General features: G+C 44.0%; 1 protein-coding gene across 1 annotated transcript in view; it reads left to right on the plus strand.

Moving 5' to 3' along the window:
* The window catches only part of FRMD4B (FERM domain containing 4B), a 306,037-nt gene that overhangs the window by 118,171 nt on the left and 161,759 nt on the right, over positions 1-26,107 (plus strand). The window contains exons 4-5 of the mRNA XM_006895942.1: positions 523-615; positions 21,882-21,966. Of these exons, the coding sequence (XP_006896004.1) occupies positions 523-615; positions 21,882-21,966 (178 nt within the window). The remainder of the gene's footprint in view (positions 1-522; positions 616-21,881; positions 21,967-26,107) is intronic.

Genomic DNA, 26,107 nt, shown 5'->3' on the forward strand with positions numbered 1-26,107 from the left:
CTACCCAGCATGATGTCCCTCTCCAAGGACCTGTCTCTCCTTACAACATGTCCAAAGTATGTCAGACGAAGCCCCAGAATCCTTGCCTCCAAGGATTAGCCTGGTTTAACCCTCTCTACGATGAATCTGTTTGTTTTCTTGGCAGTCCATGGTACATTCAGTACTATTCTCCAGCACCACAGCTCAAAGGCTTACACAGTTCAAAACATACTTGTAAAACAGTGTCTTCTTGGACATTTAGATTCTTTGCAGCCTTTTGAAGAGCAAACAATGCTACAGTGAGTCACTTTAGATTTCAGTCTGTTTCCTCCTGTGCACCTTTATCTTTATAAATGATTGCAAATGGAAATGCCAGGTGTGAAAGAGGAACTTTTGAAACTGGATAGAAATTGCTAGCTTGGCCTCATTCCAGATGGTAACAGGTTATGTTTCCACGTGTTTGCCCACAGCTTGGCCAAGGCTATGGTGTGAAGTTTTCCTCCGACTTTCTGTGTAACGTGTTGTCTTTTCTTTCTCTCACAGGGGTCAGCAGAACTGGCTACAGTTAGACCACCGAGTTCTTGATCACGATTTGCCTAAGAAACCAGGCACAGCCATTTTGCACTTTGCTGTGAGGTATGTCTTCATAGATGCATCCAGAAATCCAATCCTCTCAGACCACCGCCACCTCACCCTCACTGTGTCTTTTTACCTTTCTGGTGATCAAAGATAGAGAATAAAAAGAGAAGAGACCTAGGACCCAGCAAAACATTATTATGTAAAAGAGAATCTCCACTGTTTTGGCCTGAGGACCAAGTTACCACAGATACTGGGCAAAACTCCTGTCTTTGAAAGGATGTTACAACCTTCAGTTATTACCCAGCATCACTAGGATCCATTTAAGGCTGAAAAACATATATAATGCATTTTAATGCATAAGCCTGTTTCTCAGTCAACATACTTTTAGAATTATTATTTGAAGCATGGCAAACAATTGTTATTACATTCTGTGGAGAAATAACATTTTCTAGAAACTAAAAATTGAATGATGTACAATTCCATTCCTTGTTTTGAATGGAAGATAAATATGCAAACGAACACTCCAGAAAGAATTATCTTCACAGAAATCTGAATTCTGCTTGCACATTGAGAGAATTCAGAGAATAATGCAAGGAATTCTTGATTTGCCTCTGGGTTCTGTCTGGGCAAGTCATTTACCACCTGGTGTTGCTATAATGCTGACTCAAGCCATGATTCATAGTGACCCCATGAACCATGAGGGAAATGAAATGTTACTTGGTGCTGCACCATGGCTTGGGATCCACAGAATTCTCATGGACAGATTTTCAGAGGTTGACCACAAGACCTGCCTGCCTTATTCTGGCACCAGCAGTTAGGAAATCAAAAGACAAGTTGCTTTGGAGAAATCTACTGTCAAGGACCTGTCCAGAGTGCTACAGAACAATGATGTCAGTCTAGAGACCAAGATGCCTCTGAACTAGGATCTTCTCAGTTGCTTGCTATGCATCTGAGAGCTGGCAATGACTAAGATGACAGAAAAAGAATCAATGCCCTTGAATTCTGGTGTGGCAAAGAGGCTTGAACAAACCATGAACTGCCAAAGGAACAAACTGGTCTGTCCTAGAGATGAAAAACCAGGTTGCTCCTTAGAGGCAAGGAATTTGAAGCTTTTCTCACATACTTTGAGCATGCTACCAGAAGGGACCAGTCCCTGGAGAAGGACATTATGCTTGGAAGGGTAGAGGGTCAGCACAGAAGAGGAAGAACCCGGATGAGAGAGCAATGTTTCAGAAATGGTGGGATTGGTTCAGCATAAGGCAAGATTCAGAGCCATTGTTCATAGGCTCCTTATGAATTGTCGTCTCTTCAATGGCAAATAATAACAGAGAATTGCCCTTTATTCTGAGGCTTATCTTTTTTCTGGGTGTTGAAAATGAACTTTGGTTTTATGAGGTGATGGTGGCTCTTTTATTTTATTTTTTACTTTTGTTCTTTTGCTGTCATTATCTGTAACAATCATGTAGATTTTCACAAACATCTTTCACTTTTCAGTTTAGTCTGCTCCATGAAACCCTAAAATCTGAGCATTAGATTTTCTGTTTCCTTTTTTAATAATTTTTTTTCCATAGATGAATGCATGGTAAGAGTATTGACAAGCCCTGTTTTTTTTTGTTGTTCCTGCTGTTGTTTTTTTCTTCACTTCTCTGAAATCTGCTATAGAATTCCTTTCTTGCTGTAAGAAGACATGTTTTGAAACCCAGGAGGAAGACAGCATCATGATGATTTGTCCAGATGGCATGGAAAATGCTGAGAAGTCCTAAAGAAACTTAGAGAGGCTTCCTGGAGTGGATGGCTCGAAGCTCATGTCCATGAATGTGGAGAAAAAGGGAAACACAGTCAAGCCTGAAATAGGGAAAATGGTTTATTCACAATTAAGCAGAGGCAGAGACTAGCAAGAGTCTTGTGCCCTACAGGGAAATGACTCAGCATAAACACATCAATTTTTCCACAAATAACGCATTCGCTCTGAGATTTCAAAGCACATGGAAGTATATATGGTCAGAAAAGGGGACATTTGCTTCCATCAGCCTCTGCTTTTACATTTACCCCCAGTTTCTCACCTTCTTAGAGTGATCTAAGAATGGTCACATTTTGGAGATGTTCCCCCCCCCCCCACTTGGCCATCTTTCCTTGAATCTATAAACTCTGAAGTCCCAAGTGATGCACATGTTTAAATGTCTTGGTTGTTAACTGTGGAGATTTGAATTTTGAGTCCACAAAGAGGCATTTGGAAGAAAGGTCTGGGGAACTCTTTCTGAAGGGGCAGCGCCAGTGCTGCTGTGCTCCATGCTTGTCAGCACCGGCCAGGTCCATGTTACAGTGGTGCAGTGGCCTTGCTAACGTGAAATCTGCCCAAGTCCTTCGCGCCTCCTCACCCAGCCTCCTGTCAGGCATTTCGTCTATGTCCTATTACCTACAGTAAAATGTTTCCCATTTCCATTAAGTACATTCCTACTCATGACATTTCCATATTGTTGAGAGAACTGTGCTCCTTAAGGTTTTCATGACTGACAATTTTTTAAAAAGTTTAAATTTTTTATTGTACTTTAGTGAAAGTTTACAGAGCAAAACAGTGTTCCATTTGATAGATTGAACGTAAGGTGTGCCGTAATATTGGTTGCATTCTTACACTGTGTCATCTCTCCCTCTCCCCATCCGAAGTCCCTTGTTCCTTTTCTACCCCTTCCTGCCTTCTTATCTTTGCTTTTGGGAAAATGTTGTCGAATCAGAACAGCTACTGCTGTTGAGCTGAAAGGCAGTTTCCAGGAACAGCTTTGGTTCCCAATTGAGAGGGCAGTAACCCCCTTCAGTCTCTGTGTGGCTAGCTTTTCGTGAATTTTGGGTTTTGTTCTGTGTTTCTTCTGCTCTAGTGAGGCTGCTCTGTTGCAATCCTCATTGGCGTGATCGGTGATGCTAGCCGGGCACCGTCTAGTCCTTCTGGCTTTGCAGCTGGGAAGGCTGTGCTTCATGTGACCATGGAGTCTTTCTATCCAGTGCTCCATTGAGTCTTTGGTTTTCTTCACTCTCCTTTGTTCCAGGAAGGAAGTGACCAGTAGTTGCATCTTTTGGGGTAGCTCTCTCAGGCGTTGTTGTTGTTGTTTTGTACCATCGAGTCAGAACCAACCCATAGCCGACCCTCTGGTGGGTTTTAAGAGGCAGTATACATGCAGGAGGATATTGCCTACCCTTCTCCAGCATAGCAGCTGCTGGCCTTGAACTGCCTGCCTTTGGGTAGTTGCATCTTAAAGTGCCACTTATAAGTGTCTAAGACCCCAGAACTATTTGCTCATGTAGGATGAAGAATGCTGGCTTTTCAAAGGCTGTTTTATTGAATGGTATCAGTTTCCTCCGAGTCCATGCACCTCCATCTCAGGCCTAGAAACTGTGTCTCTCAAGCTGTTTGGTTATATTTAAGAAGTTTCCATGCTATGTCCCTGTGTGCCCTATCATCGGTATTAATATACACACAGCAGCTACCGTTACACATGCAGAAATTGTAATATTAAAATTCAGGCTGCAGCTGACACCCTTGTCCTTTGCTCACACTCCACTCACTCTGCTGTTGAGGAACTTCCTAGAGGTGAAATTTCTGGATCACACACAGCATTGTGTCTTCAGAGAACTGGAAAAGTACCATTAGTAACCAGATTTGAGTACTAGTTCTTTAACAGCCAGTATCTGGTTTATTTTTGGTGTCAAGATCCCAGGGGAGAAAACCTTGTCTTCCCGTATGTTCCATCGTTCCTAACCAGCAAGTGTCTGAGATCCAGGATGACCCCGTGAGTGTTCACAGGAGTCAGCACTTGCTACCTTGAGCTTGTTCCATAATCACTCAGCATTATTTTTCCTTAACTACTTGCATGTTCAAAACCCTTTTCGGGCCTTTAATCACACACTTAATTCTTCCTCCCAACAGTGCAGTAAGATCATAATAGTTGTGGTTATTATTCCAATTAAGTATGCATTGTTACGCCAATTTAGTTAAAGAAATGATAAGGCAATAGCATGCACCACGGGACTAAGTGAATGGAGTGCGCCTAGCTCACTGAGTGGAAAACAGAGTGTGTGAGGATCTTCTCGGGCCTTCATGCACTCGGCGGAGCAAGCTGCCTCCCAGAAGGCCTCCAACCTCCTGTTTAGAGAAAAAGAACTGTTGGGGAGAATTCTGTCTTAATAAGTGCCATCTCCACCTTGTCTATGTTGACCCAAAGGAGCTCTGGTGAGATAGTGCGTATGTAGAGTGTCAGGTTACTGACCTAAAGGTCGGAAGTCTGAACCCACCTGCAGCTCCACAGGAGAAAGGTGGGCACCTCTTCCTGTCCACATAGCCTCACCAGCTTGGTAGAGGGGTGCTCTGAGTCAGACACCCGTTCATGACAGCAGGCTGATGTCCAGGAGTAATACAAATGGTTGTCTTGACAACAGCCTTGGAAACCAATAGAAGATACTTATGAGTTGGTATCAACTCAGTGAAACTAACATAATGGTTGGGAGTTTGAACCAAAACAGCAAAAAGATTGTGGCCACAACACCCCTGGAGCAGGTCCACCTGGGATGACATTCACTCAGTGGCTTTGTTTTTGGTTGTTGAGTAATTATATAGTTGCTGACAGAAGAGCCCCATTAGGGTTTGTTTCTGTGTTCTTGGCCATTCCAGGGCCTCTGGGAATCAGGGCTCTTTCACTGTCTGGTGTAGCAAAGCACTGCTGTACGTACTGGAGCACGAGGCCCAGGGTAGGTCCCATCCAGGGACCTGCATTGATATGCAACACTGTTTTTAATGCAAACAATTAGAAATATCTAAATGTCCAGGAATGGAAGAGCAATTGATCTTCTTTAGATACAAGATTACATTTTAAAGTGCATTGCGGTTTATGACTTTCCAGACTAAGGGTTAAGGTGCATCTGAATTATCTAGGGGCATTTTTCAAACTAGGGTCACTCCCACCAACCCCCAAGAGCCTCACCTGCCCACATTCCTGGCTAGATTCTATCCAGTGTCTGGGGCGGGAGGGAGGGCTCTCTGCCCCTGCGGGTATAAATTACTGCTTTTAAAAGCTGCTCTTGTTGAGAATGTTACAACGTAGCTCATGAGTCTTGGAACTGAAAAGCAGGTTGAAAACCAGAGTGGTTTTGGGGGTTTGTGTTCGTCTCCAGTATGTTGTTGCCCTTGTGTGCCCTCGACTTGTTTCCACTCATAGTGGCCTAGGTGACAGAACTACTGACTTTCCATTATCTATAGCATAGACAACTATACGTGCTGTGGGAAGAAGTTCAAAATAAACATGTTAAATCTGAAAATCACTGTGTTTTATAAACATACATGTATATACATGTGCTTGGAGAGAAGGAAGCTTCCTGTGTTGTGTTTTGAGGGCCTGCACCGTACTGTGCTCTGTGCTAACATTAGGAACACAGCCGTGGACAAGGTAAAAGTATCATAGACACATAGATAGCAGACAAATAAACAAAAGGATTCATTACATAATCTCCACTTAATTCCTTCACTCGACAGTCTTTGAGTCTCTAGTAGGCATCTGGCCTATTCCACGTGAAGACGCTACAGCAGTGGTAAAGGAAATGATAGATCTTGCCCACAGAAAGTTTATACCCTAGTGTGGAAAGATTCACACTACAAATAGTGCACTGTGTTGAGATGGGTCTTCTGCTGAGCCTGCTCATGTATAACCAAACATCACATGTGATGTGGTTCCTCGGTTTGTAAGTTTAGGGTCATAGATCCAGGCACCATCTCAGCTAATTGGCCTGACAGCAAACACTGTGTGCTTCTGTTCTACCTCCTACATCACTGTGCAGTGCTTGGGCTCTTTCAAGGTGGTACACACCTGTCCAAGGCACAGCAGTGGGTCTTTATTCACCAGAAGCAAAGGAGAGAGAAAGAAAATTAGAAGTAAGATGACATACCTTTGTGAACATACACCTCCTCTGCGTTAAAACCAGGAGACATGGATCGTGCCAGTTACCATTACTGAAAATTTAGATCAAAGATTGTGTAGAAGAATCCTGCTCAAAAACGGGAACACAGAATCTTACTTAATATTCTTACTTAAGAATGCTAAGTGAACCCCTGAAATGATTGCCTTGATGTCATCTTTAAACTTCACACCAGAAATATTCCCTGAAGAGCGTGCTTAAACCAAACACTGGTTTCGCTTAATTCATGAAAAATGTTTCCCTTGAGCATTATGTTCTCTTAAAAACTATCTGTACAGGATTAAACTGACAACAGCAACTCATAACACTTAGGACATTTAAGAGACAATGAGTTTCAATTAATGAAGGAAGAACAATTTGGAAAAGAATGATAATGGCTCCACAATGCAATGACCGTCCTTGGAGTCACTGACCATCTGTGTAGAAGTTGCTGAATTGGTGCCGTGCTCTGTAGTGTATGTTCTAAAAATAATGACAAAAATATGTAACAAAGGTACTCTTAGGGTAATAGAAGCTGGAGTGTGGAGAAGAGTGCATTTTAGGCAAGATTGCACTAATCGATGTGTGAGGGAAGAGCACTGCAATTTAAAATGCTCAGGAGGAAGAGGGGAGTGAAAATGAGCAAACTGGTATTAAATGTGTATTAAAATGAGTAAAGACAAAACCAGTACCCAGGAAAGAGATGATCAGCATCATATTTTAAAAACAAACAAACTTGAAGACACAGAGAAGTGGAGAAGGATTAATGGAAATCGGAATCATAGGGAGGAAGTGTGGGAAGTGTGACTACAATGGAATATGAGGTTATTATTACAGAACAAAAGGCGTAAAAATAGTTGAATGAAGAATTAATTTTCTTTGTAAATCTTCACTCCAATCACAGTAATTTTTAAAAATAAGTGTAAAACTGGCATACACACATGCTCAGAGAAAAAGTCTCAAAGAAGGTGGTGAGTAATCACCCAGATCACAAGTTAAGAAGAATAATTCAAGGAACCAAGAAAAAAGAAAGCATCATGGAAGAAATTGCTTGGTGGAGGTGAGGCAAGTGGCCACAGAGTCTATGAGAGCCTTAGTGGAGGGACATCGAGTACCTGAACCAGGCCCTCTGAGAAAGTCAGATGTCAGAGAAAAGACGCGGAAGGAGGTGACATGGCACCAGGTGGCAGAGCATGAGGGCCTGAGGGTCTTGAGCTTTAAAGTTTAGTGATCACTTTACATTTTAACTGACTTCTGCCTGCTGTACTGAGGACCAGCTGGGACAGCAGTGGGAACCTGGGAGACCAGTTAGGAAGCTGTTAGCTCTGTTTCAGGCCACAGTGACCATGACAGAGCAGACTGGCAATCATGGTGGTGGGCAAATTTGTTCTGAGAATGAAGAGAGACCAGGGATACAGAAAGGGCTGCAAAGCATTATGCAAACACAAAACAATATCCTTCCCTAATTGTAACATTCATGAAAAATACATCTGACTTTGCTCTCAAGAAAGTCCTCTTCTCTCTGCTGAAATATAGCCTCCAGCCTGTGCTGACAATCAGCTAGATGTTACACTTGCATTGCCTACTTTGGAGTCCTTCCAGCCTGTGCTGACAATCAGCTAGATGTTACACTTGCATTGCCTACTTTGGAGTCCTTGGGTGGTGCAGATGGTTAATGTGCTTCGCTGCTAACGGAAAGGTTGAGGGTTCAAATCTACCCTTCAACACCTCTGAGGAAAAGCCTGAGGATCTACTTCTGAAAAGCTAGGCACTAGAGCATGGCCCTACACCGACACCCACGGGGCCACCTTCAGCCTCAGTCTGCTTATCCCGCCAGTTTCATCCCCAGCTAAACACTGGGTTTATAGATTTGGGGGTGAGGTTTTGCTGGAAAAAATGAAACATTTAAGGCAAAGGCACAGCAATTTATTTTCAGGAACTTCAGATAAATCTCCATCTTTTCTGTAGTTGTAGAATCTTGAAGATAGACACTAGCGATGTCTGTGACGTGCACTTATATTTATGTATCACATTTTCTTTAACCCGTTCTCCCTGTCCATGAAATCCACACTCCCCCAACATTTCTGAGGGATTTCTCCAGGCTGAGGGTTGTTGGCGAGAAGCTGCAAATTATCTGCTGCAAACACGTGAGTCTTTTCTGTAATGCAACCCAGATGTGAGCATGTGAAAGCTTGATGGTAAGCAGACACATGCAGGCATTTAGCAGAGGGCCTGGGCTGGGCGTGGCCTCGCTGGGAGGCGCCCCTCCCTCACGAGGGCAGCCAGAGGTGGCTCCGGCTGGTACTGCGCAGCCCACTCAGGGCCAGGACCTCCCCCAGCATCCTTCAGCCCTTGTTCTCTGAGTACCACACACTCCTCCCTTCTCGTTGCTGTCCTCCCTACCCTCCTGTCGACTTCCTTCTCTTCTTCACTCACCATCTTTTTGGCCTTCCCATTGTTCTTCCTCCCTTCCTCTTCTCCAGATACCTTTGCTATGTGTGCTCATGGACTCAGTGGTACCGTACGTGCTGGGAAAACTCACTCAGTGGAGAATGTAAAAGGAATTGTGGGAATTTGCTCTCTCTCAAAGCCATCAAAAGTATCTAAGCTGAGCTCACTGCCGCCCTCCACCCCCAATACCCAGTCACAGAAGCCCTGGACAGAGGGGAGCTGCCCACGACATTTTCCGATCGGCAAGTCTTTACAGAAGAAGAATTCCACTTCTTTTTCCATGGAGCTGCTGGTGGGTCCAACCACTGGCTTTCAGCCAGCAGACAAGTGCTTAACTGCTGTGCTACCAGGGCTCTGAAGCATCAGTAGTGCCTTGGAAGGACTGCTGGAAGCCTTTTCGTCCCCCTGCCTGGTTCTGAAGCATTACCAGCCTCCTCCAGGTCATAGTGTTCCATATGTGTCCGTCACATTTCCAGGGTATGATTTTCCTAAGTAGCTGCCACATCTTTCTTCCAAGGCACCTACAGATTCAAGCCTCCATCGTAAAATCAGAGCACGTTCCTCATACATGTTGTTGGTTTTAGGTGCCGTTGAGTTCTCACAGAGACCCCGTGAACAACAGATCTGACCTGTGCCGTCCTCATCATCTTTGACACACTTGAGTCCATGGCTGCAGTCACTGTGTCAATCTACCTGGCTAAGGGTCTTCCTCTCCCTCACCGTCCCTCCACCTCTCCAAGCATGATGTCTCTTTCCAGGGACTAGCCTCTCCTAGCAGCGTGCTCAAAATTTGTGAGACAAAGTGTCTCTGCCCTTGCCTCTAAGGATCCTGCACTCTGGCTGCACTTTTCCCAAAGCATGTCTGTTGTTTTGGCAGTCCATGGGGTAAAGCATATCATAACAGAGTGTGTGGAACATGATGGCACTTGTGTAAATAGTTGATGGATTTGTTGTTATGTGCTGTCGAGTCAGACCTGTCTGTACCTGATGCTCCAGAGCATTTTCAAAGGCTGGACTGGGGGAGATTGCCCATCTTTCTCCTGCAGAGCACCTGGTAGATTCAAACTGCCAGCCTTTGGGTTGACAGCACAACTTTTCACCAAAGCTCCCTTTGTTGGAGGGAGGGAGGAGGAAAATGATAAACGTATTAGTACAATAGCTGTGTGGTAAAATAAGGGCTATCTTCCCCACCCCAACCCCCGATTAAGAATATGTGAAAAGCTTGTGACTAGACGGCTGTGAATTATCTGAGAGCTGTCGGAGAGCCCGTAGTAAACAATGACGAGAGGACAGGAGAGCATCTCATCATGGAGTTATCTGACAGAAAACCCCTGAGAATGACCAACTCCTCCACTGTGGGGTCAGTAGAGGCTGCTGAGGGGCGGTGGGTGCAGCCAGAGACTTTTCCCCTTTTCCCCCACCTCTCCCGCCTGAATACGGAGGATCAGGCCCAGACAGTCTTGGTTGCCTCAGAGTCTGTGACTCCCTATGTGGCCACCAGTACTGACCTCCAGGTCAGTTTAATAACTCCATCAGAGGACCAGTGTCTGAGCTCAAAGGAGAGAGACATGCACTCAATCTTGATGTCAGCTCCTCCCCATGGTTCACCGCTCAGTGTAGTCCCTTCCTACAAACACAGCAATGGTCTGTGGGGCCTCGGCTCTCTCCCTTTAACCTTCAGCTCCACCTCTGCTGGATGTGCTTGGTGTTTCTCCAGTTTAAAGAAACAAATGAAAGCAGTTGTTAGAAAGATGATTGTAAGGGGAGAAAGAAGCCCCACAATAGAAATGAATGAAATAGAATATAAATGAAAAGTTGTATAAAACTCAATGTACGTACATGAAACATAGTGTATATGAATGGCAAAACTATTAATATATAAAGAGAGAAAAAAAGAAGATAGGCTGTGAATGTGTACAGGAAGCAGGGTGTTAGAGCAATGATAAAGGCAGCCTTAGGGTAACCTCAAAAGGTCAGATGGAAAGGATTCGGGGGGAGGAGGCACATCATGCAGAAGTGAAGGCCTAGCCTTAGTCAGGGTTTCTCCCTTGGACACTGTACTTCTTGACGTGCTACTTGTGGCTATAGAGCTGCACTGAGGGACCCCAGGCCTTCACTCACTGTGCATCAGCGGCACACAACCAACTGTGGGCTTTCGCAAAGGTGCCTGAGAAGGGTTTCCTCAGGCCTCCCCTCTGTGTGATTTACTGCCTCTGAAAACGCTGGACGATCAGCTGCAAGTCCCTTCTGCCTCAACAATAACAAGTTGTTATTTGAGCCTCTTGATTGAGAATGACCAGTTAAAGTCCCAGCTCCTGCACTTGGGGGCCTGCGGCTCTCAGCACTGTCTTGAATCCTGTTTCCTCATTTACACCATAGCGCTGTCCCTACTTTCTCAAATCTGCGAGGATACACCTCTTAACCTGGTACGTACAACAGAGACACTCAACGAATGGGAGTGGTTTTTACATTATACACAGCAGGGACTGCCTCAAGCACATGTTCCCTGGGTGAAAAACTCCATAATGTAAAATATGGCCTTTGAATAGGGAACGTTTGAGGCATTTTTGGCTTGGATCTGACTCATTCATCTTTGCACTGGATGAAGAATTTTATCATTTATCTTCATTATGCACAGTTCTTCCCTTCAGAGGGATCTCTGATGGCCTGATGGGTAAGGAGCCGTTCTGCCAACCCAAAGGCACCCAGTACGAATCTACCAGCTGCTCCACAGGAGGAGGATGGGCAGTCCCCTCCTGTGAGATTTACAGCCTCTGGAAACCTGCTGGAGGGTCAGCTATGAGTTGGTTCCGACTTGGGTACACAACAGAAATAAGTTCCCTTGTTCCAGCTTACCTCTCCTGCCTTCTGTCTCTGCTTTCTTCCTGGAGGACTGAAGCCGGAGGTTTGAAAGCAGAGAAGCAGGTGCTTGGAATTCACTTGACCTTGACAGTTGGCATTGCCCAGGTGAGATGGTTCTAGCTGTTCCTGAGGGATTCAGGAAGAGTCAGAAGTGTCAGAGAGGAGCAACAGGGCATGCTTCTGCAGGCTCACAGGGCCTCACTGGTTCTCCACGACTCAGTGGGAAGGTCTTCCTGATGAGGATTCTGTGTATATGCAGTGCTTCCCTGTGGGTTCTCAGGCCGCCTTCCTCACAGAGATGAAAGGAAACCTTGAACTCCTGTAAGCACCTCATAATTGCTTGGAGAAAGTGGAGTACCCTCAAATTACACATGAGTCCCCATCATGCCTTACAAAGTGAGACAGTGATGTCACAGGCTCATTACAAGGTGTAAGTGGAGTGTTCCCCTGGGTAGAATCTGGATGAGGATCTGATAGAAATCTACTTAGGCAAGTGGTCTGACTAAAATTAGCCACAGTGGCTAAGTGAAACCCAGAATGAGATATTTTCATTCCACCCTCACTGGATGCCAGTCACCCACTCAGCAATATTCAGAATGCAAAATAATTGAGGCAAGTTTGCCCAGAGCACCCACTGCAGACTGCCAGATACCGTTCTGGAAAGCAACAGAAATCCATTGATCTGAGGGGATGATGGGAGTGTAGTAATTGGTCAGAAGAGGATTTGTTTGAAGCTTTCTTGGACAAAGAATTTAGGTAAGATACCTGCCATTTCCATTCTTGTTTTTATAGTAGAAGTTTTAATGGAGTCTCAACTAAGTCATTGTTGTTGTTGTTGTTGTTGTTGTTGTTGTTACATGCCACTGAGTTGGAACTGACTCATAACTGACCCTCCAACGGCTTTTCAGAGGAAGTAAACCACATGGGAAGAGATTGCCATCCTTCCCCCACAAAGCACCTAGTAGATTTGAACCATGTGCCTTTGGGTTGGCAATTCAACTCCTTACCACTAGGCCCCAAGAGTTGTGGAACTGGAGAAGAACATTGAACATGCCATGAACTTCCAAGAGAACAAACAGATAAGTCCTGAAGAAAATGAAACCAGGGTGCTCCTCAGGTGTTATTAAATGGAGAGACCTGTCGTTGGAGAAGGGCATCATGTTTGGAAGGCAGGAGAGGAAGACTCTGGAGATGGACTGAATGGGGATTGTGGCAGTGGAGTCAGATGTGTCGGAGCTGGTGAGGTTGGCTCAGGACAGGGCAGAGTTGAGAGCTGTTGTTCATAGGGTCACCATGCATTGTAGTGGACTCTGGCACATAACAACAACAACTAAGTCAATTCCTTTATTTGTAGTCCACTCAGAGAACAGTAATAACAATAGACTAATAGCCACTGGAGCCTGGTTGCTGTTGTCACATGTTGAGTATGTTTAAACAGCTCTCCTTTCCTTGCTGCAGGGGACAAGCAGGGAAAGCAGGGCACTGAGTGGCTGAACAACTGACCCAAGGCTCCACCACAGATACGTGTTGGAGCTGGGGTTCAGTGTGGGATCCACCTGGCTCCTAGAGCTGACTTGTGACCAGTACATGAATTCCACATATCGACCACCTACATTGGGCATTGGATGGTGTGGTGTGCAAAGTGCTGCACTGCCAACCCCACTGCGGCACCTCACTGGAATGTCCAATCCGCCATGGGGAAGGACGGACAGTCTCTTCTCATATGATAAACAGCCTTCAGAAACCCACTTGAGAGTCTGCTATGAATCTGTTCTGATTTCAGCAGCAATGAACTAAGCTGAAATATCATTAAGTCAGCACAAAAGGACAAGTATTGTACAAAACCATTATTATAAAAAGCTAATTAAAGATTTATGCACAGAAAAATTGTTAGGTGGTTGGTTACTAGGGTTGGAAAGGAGAGATAGAGAAGTAAAAATTATTGTTGTTGTGTACCCTCAAGTCGGAATCATAGCTGACCCTCTCGTGAGTTTTCAGAGGCAGTTAATAGCATGGGAGGAGCCTGTCTAGCCTTCTCCTGTGGAGCAGTTGGTGATAGATAATAAATTAAAAAGACTCATTGTTGAATCAGAATTGACTCGTATCTGACCCTGCATTGGGTTTCTAACAGCTGTAAATAACACAGAAAGAGATTGTCAGTCTTTCTCCCACAGAGCTGGTGATGGATTCGAACAACCAGAGAGGCATGGTCTTTGTGTTACTGGCCAGCTCCCTATGGACCAGGTTGGCAGAGCTGCCATAGACACAGTGGGCGCATATTAACATAGGTGATGGGCAAGGCATTAAGGGCACAGTATCACTAAAGAAAGAAAAGACATAGAGACATGGTGAGGTCACTGGACACCAGCATTAGAGGGAGGAGATGGGGAAAGTACAGTCACACTGTGGGTCTTGACGTTAGTGTAACGTGGATGAATGGTTGAACAAAAATCAGTTTGCTTTGTAAACATTCACTCAAATCACAAAAAGAAAAAAAATGTTTTAAAAGAATCAATACATTCATGTGATGTGAGACATGATGGCTCAGTGATAGAATTCCTGCTTCCATGAGAAAGGTCCAGGTGGACTCCCGGCCATGCACCTCATGCACAGATATCACCAGTCAGGGAAGATCTACGTTGCTATGATTTCATTTAGCTTCCAGACACCAGGAAGAAAGGTTGGGTCATCTAGTTCCAAAAGTTAACCATGAGTGGATCCACAGCCTGTTGGATCCTGGCATCATACATGGGTTTCCCATGAGCTGGGGGTCGACTTCTCGAGCAGCTGACAAGCATCAGTGAATGCAGAGGACAACCCTTCCCCCAGCTCCCAACAGCTGTCATCCAGCTCCAAGCCAGCCATCATGTCGTCTGCTGTGGTGATTTGTCATCTACAAGTGATCAGGTGAACACTGTGCCCCTCAAGAAAAAGGAAACTAGAGCACCGCTCGGAAGAGCAACAGAAGTTGAAGCAAAACCTCCCCCCACAGATTCTCATCTTGGGAAATCATGCTTTTTAAGCTGTCTCAGGTTTGTCTCCAAAACATATGCCTATTTATAATAACTGGGTTCAATCCAAGGCCGAAGATTTAAGCAGAGCCTTCAACCTAACAGAATCTCAATGAGATTGTTCTTAAGTGTGTAGGAAGATAGAAGTATCCTTTTGCAAAACAAGGCTGAGACAAAAGGTCTTTATTTTGTGAGTCAGGGATAGTCCTTTTCATTTCACCAAAAAGCTCTGGGTTTTGTTTTCAGTTCATGGTGTGTTGACAGGTGCCGCTGGGCATTATTTTCCCCAAAGCCTGAATACCATTCATAGACTCTGTGGGCAGGAGACCATCACAGCGCTCTGCTGGAGGGAGGGAGGGTCATGGGCTCACAGAGCAGGTAACCAGATGCCTGGACAGAAAGGCACAGGCACTAAGGTGGGTCACCAGAAAGTGAGGGGAAAGAAGATAAGAACTTGTTCATTGGGATGGAGTCTTGTCAGGGGCCTTGACTTCAGAAACAGGGTTAACAAAGGTGCCTGTTCAGAGTTGGATGGGCCACGCATTGCTTTAGTGCGGACACACCTCAACCCTGGATGTGCTTTCTTATATTTACTGAGACCGGATGGTGAGGATAAGAGCCTCCTCCCTGGAGTGTCCTCCGTTGCCTGGTAACTCATGCATTCTTTATGACTCGGCTCAGATGGCCCCTCTCCTGTGACACCTAGTCAGATAGATTTCAGTTTGGTGGCATTCTCTCTCTTACTTCAGAAGCCAGATGAATTGTGTCTCCCAAGGGCCCCCATTACATTTATTATGATGGTTGTTGTTGAAAGCACAATACCATATTCATTCAGAATATGTATGAACTTACAAGTCTGATAAGCAGTACTTTGAGTCATGACTCCACCCCTGCTAGAGAAGGTGACTTAACATCTCTACTTCCTAGTTTTCCCAGCTGTAAAAGGGCTTCTGCATCTGGTGGTACTGCAGTAAGTGAAGTAATGCATGGGAAGAACTCAGCGTCATCTCAGCACACTGAAGTTGGCTGATCATCGACCACCACACCAGCTCTGACTCCCGGAGACTTCACGTTGTACCCTAGTCCAGCTCTATTTCTTAGGTTTTCAGTGGCTGCTTTTGTAGTAACTGATTGACAGTCCATTTTTGCAGCACGGCTGGATGGACTTGAACCACCAACCTTTCAGTTAGTGGCTGAATGCTTTAGTCATTTGCACCACTCAGGCTTTCCAGCACATTGGAAAACGTCTGGTTGTTAGTTCTTTGGATGCCATCAGGAGAAATCCACTGAGACTAATACAAACTGAATTGAAGCCTGGCATGAAGCTTCATCTGGGTGCTACTGTCAGACCACACAATTGCAAGAACATTTGATCTTCTGTAGATCCTTCTGATAAATCTTTGAATTCCATGGTAAAAGAACCCATTATGGCCTGGTTCACAGGCGCATACCATGAGAGGGAGCTCTAACTCAATCACCCCACCAGGCCAGCGTCATACATTTACATCCAGCCAGTGACCCCAAAGGAGTCCTGATCATCAAACAGTTTAGTGCTTGGTTCAAACGGAAAGATTGTTGGTTTGAACTCATCCACTAGCTCTCTGGGATAAAAACCTAGCTATCTGCTTTTGTGAAGAGCAAGAGCCTATAGTGATGAAAGAAGAAGTTCAGGCTGCTTTGAAGGAAATGGCAAAAATAAGGCTCCAGGAATGAATGGTATACCAATTGACATATTTCAGTTAACAGATGCTGCCATGAACGTGCTCACCAAGTTGTGCCAAGAAATCTGGAGAACAACCACTTGGCCTACTGACTGGAAGAGATCTATATTTGTTCCTATCCCAAAGAAAGGTGACCCAACAGAATGTGGAAACTACAGAACAATCTCACTGATTTCACATGCAAGCAAGATTTTACTGAAGATTATCCAAAAACGACTGGAACAGCACATCAACAAAGAACTACCAGAAGTCCAGGCTGGGTTTAGAAGGGGTCGTGGTACTAGAGACATTATAGCTGATGTTAGATGGATCTTGGCTGAAAGCAGGGAATACCAGAGGAATGTCTATCTGTGTTTCATTGACTATGCAAAGGCATTTGACTGTGTAGATCATAACAAACTATGGCTGACTCTGAGAAGAATGGGAATCCCAGAACACTTGATCATTCTAATGCGAAACTTAGACCAGGAGGCAGTCGTCAGAACAGAGCAAGGGAACACTGCATGGTTCAAAATTGGGAAGGGCGTAAGCCAGGGATGCATCCTATCTCCATACCTTTTCAACCTATATGCAGAACAGATTATCCGGGAGGCTGGGCTCTATGAGGAGAAATATAGGGTCAAGATTGGTGGACAATTTATCAACAACCTGTGTTATGTAGATGACACAACTCTGCTTGCTGAAACTGAAGAGGACCTGAAGCACCTGCTGCAGAGTGTCAAGGACTGTAGCCTACAATATGGATTGAGGCTCAATGTCAAGAAGACAAAGATTCTCACCACTGAACCAATTGGCAGCATCAGGATGGATGGTGAAGAGATTGAGATTGTACACAGCTTTAGTTTGCTTGGCTCCATAGTCAACAGTCTTGGCACCAGCAGCCAGGAAATTAAAAGGCGCATTACCATGGGAAAGTCTGCTGTTAGGGACCTCTCCAAAGTGCTGAAGAGCAATGGTGTCACTCTGGAGACTAAGGTGCGTCTGATACAGCCCATGGTCTTCGCAATCACCTGTTATGCATCAGAGAGTTGGACAATGACCAAGGAGGATAGAAGGAGAATTGATGCCTTTGAGCTGTGGTGCTGGAGAACAGTATTGAGGATACCATGAACTGCTAGGAAAACAAACAGATTTGTCCTGGAGAGGGTTAAACCTGGTGGCTCCTTGGAGGCAAGGATTCTGAGGCTCCGTCTAACTTACTTTGGACATGTTGTGAGGAGAGACCGGTCCTTAGAGAGGGACATCATGCTTGGGAGGGTGGAGGGACGGCACAGGAGGGGAAGGCCCTCTATAAGGTGGATTGATTCAGTGACTGGGATAATTGGGATGGGAGTGTCAGAGACAGTGCGATTGGCACAGGACAGAGCGGAGTTTAGGGCTGTTGTACATAGGGTCACTAGACGGCACATAACAACAACAACAACATTGTTGTTGTTAGATGACATTTAGTCTCTGAGACTCATAGCAGCAGCCCTGTGAACAACAAATTGGACCCTTGTCCTATCCTGTGCCATCCTCATAATCTACCATCCTCAAATCCATTGTTGCAATGTTACTATGTCAATCCATCTGGTCTTCCTTTCTTTCTCTGACCCTCTATTTATTCCCATTCTGGGGGAGAAGAATGGGCAATCTCCAATCTCCTCCCATGTGATTAACTGCCTCTGAAAAGCTGTTGGAGGGTCAGCTATGGGTCAATTCCAACTCTATAGTACAAAACCTAACAACATATAAGGTCAAAGAGCAACATTGGCCGAGAATATAGCTTAGAAGGCAGGCAAGAGTAGGATGGAAAGATTAATGGGAATAAGAATTACAGGGAGGAAGTGGAGAAAGTTTGAATATGTTGATGATATTTTAATTAACATTATAAAACAATGTATATGACTGGTTGAATGAAAAACTAACTTGTTTCATGAATTTTCACTCAATAGTTTCACAATCATTTTTCATTAATAATTGTTAATATGTAATTAGTATTTTATATATCTTATCTAATTTAATATTCGAAGACCATGTGAAGTAAGAACAATCATGACTTTTTTTAAAGAAAAGACACAAAGAAGCTATTTACCCCAGACCACAAAGTTAATAAGTGATGGAGATGGAACTCCGTGTTCCAGATCTTTCTGGTTCCAAGGTTTATTTTCCCCCCTCCAATTTCTCTCTTCCCTGTTCATTATTCTCACTTTAGTAAAGCCTCAGTAGTAAAAATATAAAGGTTTATTCACTTTCTGGAACTTCCCTTGATGATTCAACATTTAAGTTGGAATATTTCAAATTATTTCACTGTTCAGTGATAAATATTTCACAGACTTGTTCATCTGTATTTATTTGTCAAGTATTTTATCATTGCCAAAGGAAAAGAGCAAATGCCTAAACCCTATCATGATTTTACAGAGCCAAGAACAGGTTCACTTTGCATTTTTAATCCTACCCTGCTTTATCTTGACCCTCCCCACTTTTGGAGCGAGGTAAGGAACTAAGTTTCTAGGACCTGACCTGAGAGGTGACTTGGAACATTCCGTCTCTTCATCCAGCCAGGCTTAAAGCACTTGAAGAACCTTTTAGGCCTCACTTTCCATACTCACCACCATACAGAGCCTCCTTCACAACCCAGCTTCTTAGGGGATGATGGAAATAGAACTTGCCAAAGACTGCTCCAGAGAGAGGAGCCTTCTGTCTCAAAGGTCACACAAGGAAAGCCCCCAAAAGTAGGTACGCCTGTAAGTGAGGCCCAAAAGACATACAGGATTTGCATGGAAAAAAGGCCAGGATGGAATACCAAGGCTGAGCATGGCTACCAGCCCAGGGAAAAATCTAGTGCCTCAGACAGTGAGAGGAGGGATGGAGGGAGTGATTGAAACTCTCCTGGTGGAGGGAGAAGAGCTAGGCATGGGTCTTCATGTCTGGAAACTTGAGCAACAGCAAGCAAAGGGCTCCTTATGTCATGTCTCTCAGCCCGTTCTGGTTTAGCTCACTGAGCTCACCTGGGCTTTGTTAGAAGCTATCCGAGGGATCCTGGACTCTCAGCAGTGTGTCAAGCAGTGAGCAACACACTCAAGTCTGTGTTTGGAGATGAATATCATTTGAGATTTTTCTTTCCTAATCCCCAAAAACATTTCTGGTTTTGAGATTATATCAGTCTGAATGTAAATTGAATACTCAAATTTTTTTTGGTGATGTATTTGTTTAGTTTTCATTATTATCATTGCCTCTTATTTATCCATATCTTTATAAATCTAGTCGGTGAGCACCTTCAAGGGACCATCTGAAATGAAAACAACATTGCTTATTGTGTATATACATATATATACACACACATACACATATGTTGTTGTTGTTGTTGTTGTTGTTGTTGTTGTTGTTGTGTACCATAGAGTCAGAACTGACCCATAGCTGACCCTCTGGTGGGGTTTCAGAGGCAGTTAATCACATGGGAGGAGATTGCCCATCCCTCTCCCACAGAGCAGCTGGTGGCCTTGAACCATGTGCCTTCGGGACTGCAGTACAGCTTCTTGCCGCTAGGCTATCATAGTCTCGTCTTGTCTGTCTCTCTCTCTCTCTGTCTCTATCTATCTATCTATCTATCTATCTATCTATCTATCTATCTATTATCTATCTATCTATCTATAATTTGTTGTTGTTGTTATGTGTCGTCGAGTCGCTTGTGACTCATAGTGACCCTATGTACAAGAGCCCTAAACTCTGCTCTATCCTGTGCCAATCTCATTGTCTCTGACACACCTACTCTCACTACCCCAATTACTAAATCAATCCATCTCAATAAGGGTCTTCCTCTCCTGTGCTGTCCCTCCACTCTCCCAAACATGATGTCCCTCTCCAAGGACTGGTCCCTCCTTGCAACATGCCCAAAATATGTTAGACGAAGCTTCAGATGAGGTAATGGGCTTGAGTTTGTCAGGGATTTGTGAGGACAGCACAGTAGGACAGTGTTCAGACTGGTTGTTTATAGGATCACTATGAGTTATACTAGACTCAACTGCACCTAACAACAAATCAAATAAATACATTGTAAGTCAAGATATATAACTGTATGTGTGTGCATGTGTGTGTCATATATGTATATTGTTGTTAGATGCTGTCAAATGCAATTCATAGCAACCCTATGAACATCAGATCTGAACTCCGCCCTATCCTATGCCATCCTTACAATCTTCATCACACATAAGCGCATTGCTTCAGTCACTGTGTCAGTCCACCTGGTCGAAGATATTTCTTGCTTTTGCCATCTCTCCACCTCTCTGAGCATGATGTCCCTCTCCGAGGAATATCCTCTCCTAACAACATGCCCAAAGTGTGTATGTAGGAAGCTCTGGTAGTCTAATGGTTAAGAAGCTGCACTGCAATCCCAAAGGCTCACTGTTCAAACCACCAGCTGCTTTGCAGAAGAATGGGCAGTCTCCTGCTGTGTGATGTACTGCCTCTTCAGACCTGCTGGAGGGTCAGCTATGGGTCAGTTCTGACTCAATGACATATATCAAATTATATCTATCTAGATATAGATATAGATCTCTAGTTTAGGATGGTGTGTGGAGCAGTTGGATCCTACAAAGGTGTGTCTTCTTGTTTTGGTTGAGGCTTGGGTGTGGACTGTTTGCTTGGTCTCTGAGTTCATTCACAATTGGGTGTGAGCTGATTGGATTTTGCCTTGTATTTAAAAAGGAAGTTAGTTTTAATTGGTTTTGGTCAAACATTCTTCTAAGTGGCATAGCACTGGTCTGTCAATTTGCTGTACAAAAGTAACTCATGGTTGCTGTGATGCTAAACATTGTGACACTGATGTGTCAAATGCAATATTGGTTACTCATGGTGGAAAGTGTTTGGTGGAGCTCCCTGATTAAAACAGGCTTGGAACAGGAGTGACATCCACTTCTGAAATAGCTTGCCTCCAGAAACTCTATGAGCTTAGAGAAACTATGAAAGTTATACAAGTGTTCAGGTCTTTCATTCTAGGGTGGTTATGAGTCATCTATGAATCGACAGCACTTAGCAACAACAAATATTATACACACACACACACACACACACATATACATATATACATATATAAACACATGCATTTTACCTGAATATATGTGTGTGTTTGTATATATGTGTGTGTGTATTCATATATGTGTATATATATACATATATGTATATATATGTATATGTATATATGTACACATAAGTATTGCAGATTTCTTTTAGAAGCCAAAAATGGTACAATCTCTTAGTTTTTCATAACCATCCCTCTGTTTTAGGGAACACTAAATGAAGATATGAAATCACATTGATAAGAAAGAAATATGAGGAACCAAACCCATGTCTTGTTTTTCAGGTTTTACATTGAAAGCATATCATTTTTAAAGGACAAGACCACCGTGGAGCTGTTTTTCCTGAATGCAAAGTCCTGTGTGCACAAGGTAAGGTGCTGTGTGCACTACATTCTTTTAATGACTCCAAGGGAACTGGAACTGGAGAGAATCTTGCTTGCATTTGCATTTTCAAGCTTACATAATGTTTTTCATCATTAATTCTTAGCCCTAACCCCCCCCCCCACCCATGGCAGTTCTTCTCAAGTTCTGAGTGCTGTGGTTGGCAAAGGAATTCTGTCTATGCACGATGACTACTAGTTTACATGCCCCTGGCATGCCACATAAATGCTGCAGAAAGACAGGGCAGTCAGGGCTGGAATTGGATGGAGCCCTGTAGAATTCATCATTAAATCTTAACATCTTTTAGGATCAGACTCTGCTTTTGATCCTGTACATCCACCCACACCAGCTTAATACCTAAGAGAAAGGTCTATTGCCGTCTAACTAATTCTGACACTTAGTGACCATCTCTCAAGGAGCAGCTGGTGGTTTCAAGCTACTGACCTTTTGGTTAAGTAGTGCAGCACGTAACCATTAAGCCAGTTTAAATCCAAAGAAAAGCAGCATGCACTTAGGGACAGCACTGTTTATCTTTAATTGTTTTATTACTGTGGAGCTTTGGCAGCCTAGTGGTAAGGAACTATGCTGCCAACCCAAAGGCAAGTGGCTCGAATCAACTCCATGGGGGAAAGATGGACAGTCTCCTCCTGTGCAATTAATTGCCTCTGAAAACCTGCTGGAGGGTCAACTATGGGTGGGTTCCAACATGAGAGCTCATGGCAGCAGCAACATCATTTCCAAAAAGACAACTTTTGTAAAATTAGTGAGCACGAAGTACTTGGAAAATGATCTTGTGCTTGGAGTGGCAATCACTCCAAATTGTTAGAACAGTTTTTATGTGAGATGAGAAAAGCATGACATCTGTTTCAGAAAGACACAAGGAAGCAAAGTCACTCTCCAGAGCCCATGCCATTAGTAAACAGATCGAACCCTGTGTTCCTGATTCAGGAATCTCCTTTCCCTCCATCCCCTAAAGTTGTCACTTCCTTCCCTACCTTAGTACTTAACTTGTTCTTCTCACACACCTAACAGGCCTCAATCTGCACTAATCTCACTTAATGATGCTGTTGTTGTTGTTGTTGTTGTTATGTGCCATCGCTTGCAACTCATAGCGACCCTATGTACCAGAGCCCTAAACGCCGTTCTATCCTGTGCGAACTTTGCCGTCTCAAACACACTCATTCCCACCAATCTCACTTAATAGAACCTTATAGATAAAAATAGGCCAAATTTACCCTCTCTATGTTTGTCGAACTCTGTACAGACTGGTAACCAGCAGCACCACTCTGAGTAGGAGTGCGTTCGAGGCCTACAGTGGCCCCAGCAACTACGCTGGACTCGTCCACACTGTTGTACCAATGCTCGGCTCTCAGAGCTCCATGCCCAGACCCCAGGCCAGCCTCTGAGGTCTGTGGAAGCCCTCCTCTGCGTCTGTCTTCCTGGTGGTGTACTGCTCTGTCCATGTGCACCCTCCTGACTCCAAGTAGTAGCTGCATTCAGCTTGGAGTCAGTCACTGAATCAATCCATCTCATCGAGGGTCTTCCTCTCCTGCGCTGTCCCTCCACCATCCCAAACATGATGTCCAAGGACTGGTCCCTCCTTGCAACATGTCCAAAAGTATTTCAGATGAAGCTTCCAAATCCTTGTCTCCAGGGAGCAGCCTGATTTTACCCTCTGCATGATGAACCTGTTTATTCTTCTCACATTCATAGTATATTCAATGCTCTTCTCCAGCACCACAGCTCAAAGACATCTATTCTCTATCATCCCTAGTAATTTTCCAACTTTTCTGACATAGAGCTAAAAATTGCAAAGACCATGACCTGGAACAGGCACATGTTAGTCTCCAGATTGACATCATTGCTCTTCAGTACTCTGGAGAGGTCCCTAACAGAAGACTTTTCCAATGCAATTCGTCTTTTGATTTCCTCGCTGCTAGCACAAAAATGTTGATTGTGGAGTCAAGGAAACTGAAGTTGTCAACAATCTCAATCTCTTCACCATCTATCATGATGTTGCTAATCGGTCCAGTGATGAGCTTCAATCCATATTGAAGGCTGCAGTCCTTGACCTTCTGCAGCAAGCACTTCAGGTCCTCCTCAGTTTCAACAAGCAGGGTTGTGTCATCTGCATAACGCAGATTGTTGATGAGTCTACCTCCAATCCTGATGCAACACTTCTTCTTTTCATAGAGCCCAGCCTCCCAGATAATCTGTTCTGCATATAGACTGAAAAGGTATGCAGATAGGATCCCAGGCATACATACACCCTTCCCAAATTTGAACTATGCAGTGTTCCCTTGCTCTGTTCTGATGACTGCCTCCTGGTCCAAGTATAGGTTTTGCATAAGCACAATCACATGTTCTGAGATTCCCATTCTTCTCAGAGTCAGCCACAGTTTATTGTGATCCATACCATCAAATCCTTTGCGTAGTCAGCAAAGTTGACATTTATAATTCCCATGAAACAATCCTCATAATCAGGAGAGTGCATATACCCAGAAACTACAAATCTCCCTTTTCTCACCACAGGTTAGTTTATATTTTCTGGAGTTTGATATAAATGGAATCTTATAAGCATTAAAAGAAGATGGAAATAGTATACAGAATCATTGTACCTAAAGGAATTGGTAGACACAGAACAATTTCATGAAACTATGTATGAGCATGAGCCTGTCTTGATAAAGGAGGAAGTTCAAGCTGTTCTGAAAGAATTGAGAAAAAAACAAGGCCCCAGGAATTGATGGCATACCAATTGACATATTGCAACAAACAGACGCTGCCCTGCATGTGCTCACCAAGTTGTGCCAAGAAATCTGGAGGACAACCACCTGACCAATTGACTATATATATCTATATATTTGTTCCCATTCCAAAGAAAGGTGATCCGACAGAGTGTGGAAATTAACAAACAGTATCATTGATTACACATGCAAGCAAGAGTCTGCTGAAGATTATCCAAAAATGACTGGAACAGCACATCAGCAGAGAACTGCCTGAAGTGCAGGCTGGGTTTAGAAAAGGCCATGGCACTAGGAATATTATAGCTAATGTCACATGGATCTTGGCTGAAAGCAGAGTACCAGAGGAATGTCTATCTGTGTTTCATTGACTATACAAAGATATTTATGTGGATCACAACAAACTGGCTGACTCTGAGGAGAATGGGAATCCTAGAACACTTGCTTGTGCTTATGCAAAACCTAAACTTGGACCAGGGGGCAGTTGTCAGATCAGAGGAAAGAAAGACTGCATGTTTCAAAAATGGGAAGGGTGTGTGTCAAGGATGTGTCTTATCTCCATATCTTTCCAATCCATATAGGGAACAGATTATCCGGGAGGCTGGGCTCTATGAAAAGAAGAAGTGTGGCATCAGGATTGGAGGTAGACTCATCAACAATCTGCGTTATGCAGATGACACAAGCCTGCTTGTTGAAACTGAGGAGAACCTGAAGTGCTTGCTGCAGAAGGTCAAGGACCGCAGCCTTCAATATGGATTGAAGCTCATCACTGGACTGATTAGCAACATCATGATAGATGGTGAAGAGATTGAGATTGTTGACAACTTCAGTTTGCTTGGCTCTATAATCAACACTTTTGGTACCAGCAGCCAGGAAATTATAAGATGAATAGCATTGGGAAAGTCTGCTGTCAGAGACCACTCCAAAGTACTGAAGAGCAATGATGTCAGTCTGGAGACTAAGGTGTGCCAGATACAGGCCATAGTCTTTGCAATTACTTACTATGCATCAGAGAACTGAACAATGACTAGGGATGATAGAAGGAGAGTTGATGCCTTTGAGCTGTGGTTCTGAAGAATATTGAATATATCATGGACTGTTAGAGCAAACAAGTTCATATTGGAGAGGGTGAAGTCAGGCTGCTCCTTGGAGGCAAGGATTCTGAAGCTTTATCTGACATGCTTTGGATATGTTGCAAGGCTGAATCAGTCCTTGGAGAGGGATGTCATGCTTGGGGGGTGGGGGTGCAACGTGTGGACGGACAGCATAGGTGAGGAAGATTCAGTCACTAGGGTAATGAGGATAGGTGTGTCAGAGACAATAAGATTGGCATGGGATAGAGCAAGGTTTAGGGCTGTTGTGCATAGGGTCACTATGAGTTGCAGGTG

This window comes from Elephantulus edwardii, unplaced genomic scaffold, assembly GCF_000299155.1.
Source record: "Elephantulus edwardii isolate Elephantulus edwardi_28Jun2011 unplaced genomic scaffold, EleEdw1.0 scaffold00177, whole genome shotgun sequence".
Lineage (NCBI taxonomy): Eukaryota > Metazoa > Chordata > Mammalia > Macroscelidea > Macroscelididae > Elephantulus > Elephantulus edwardii.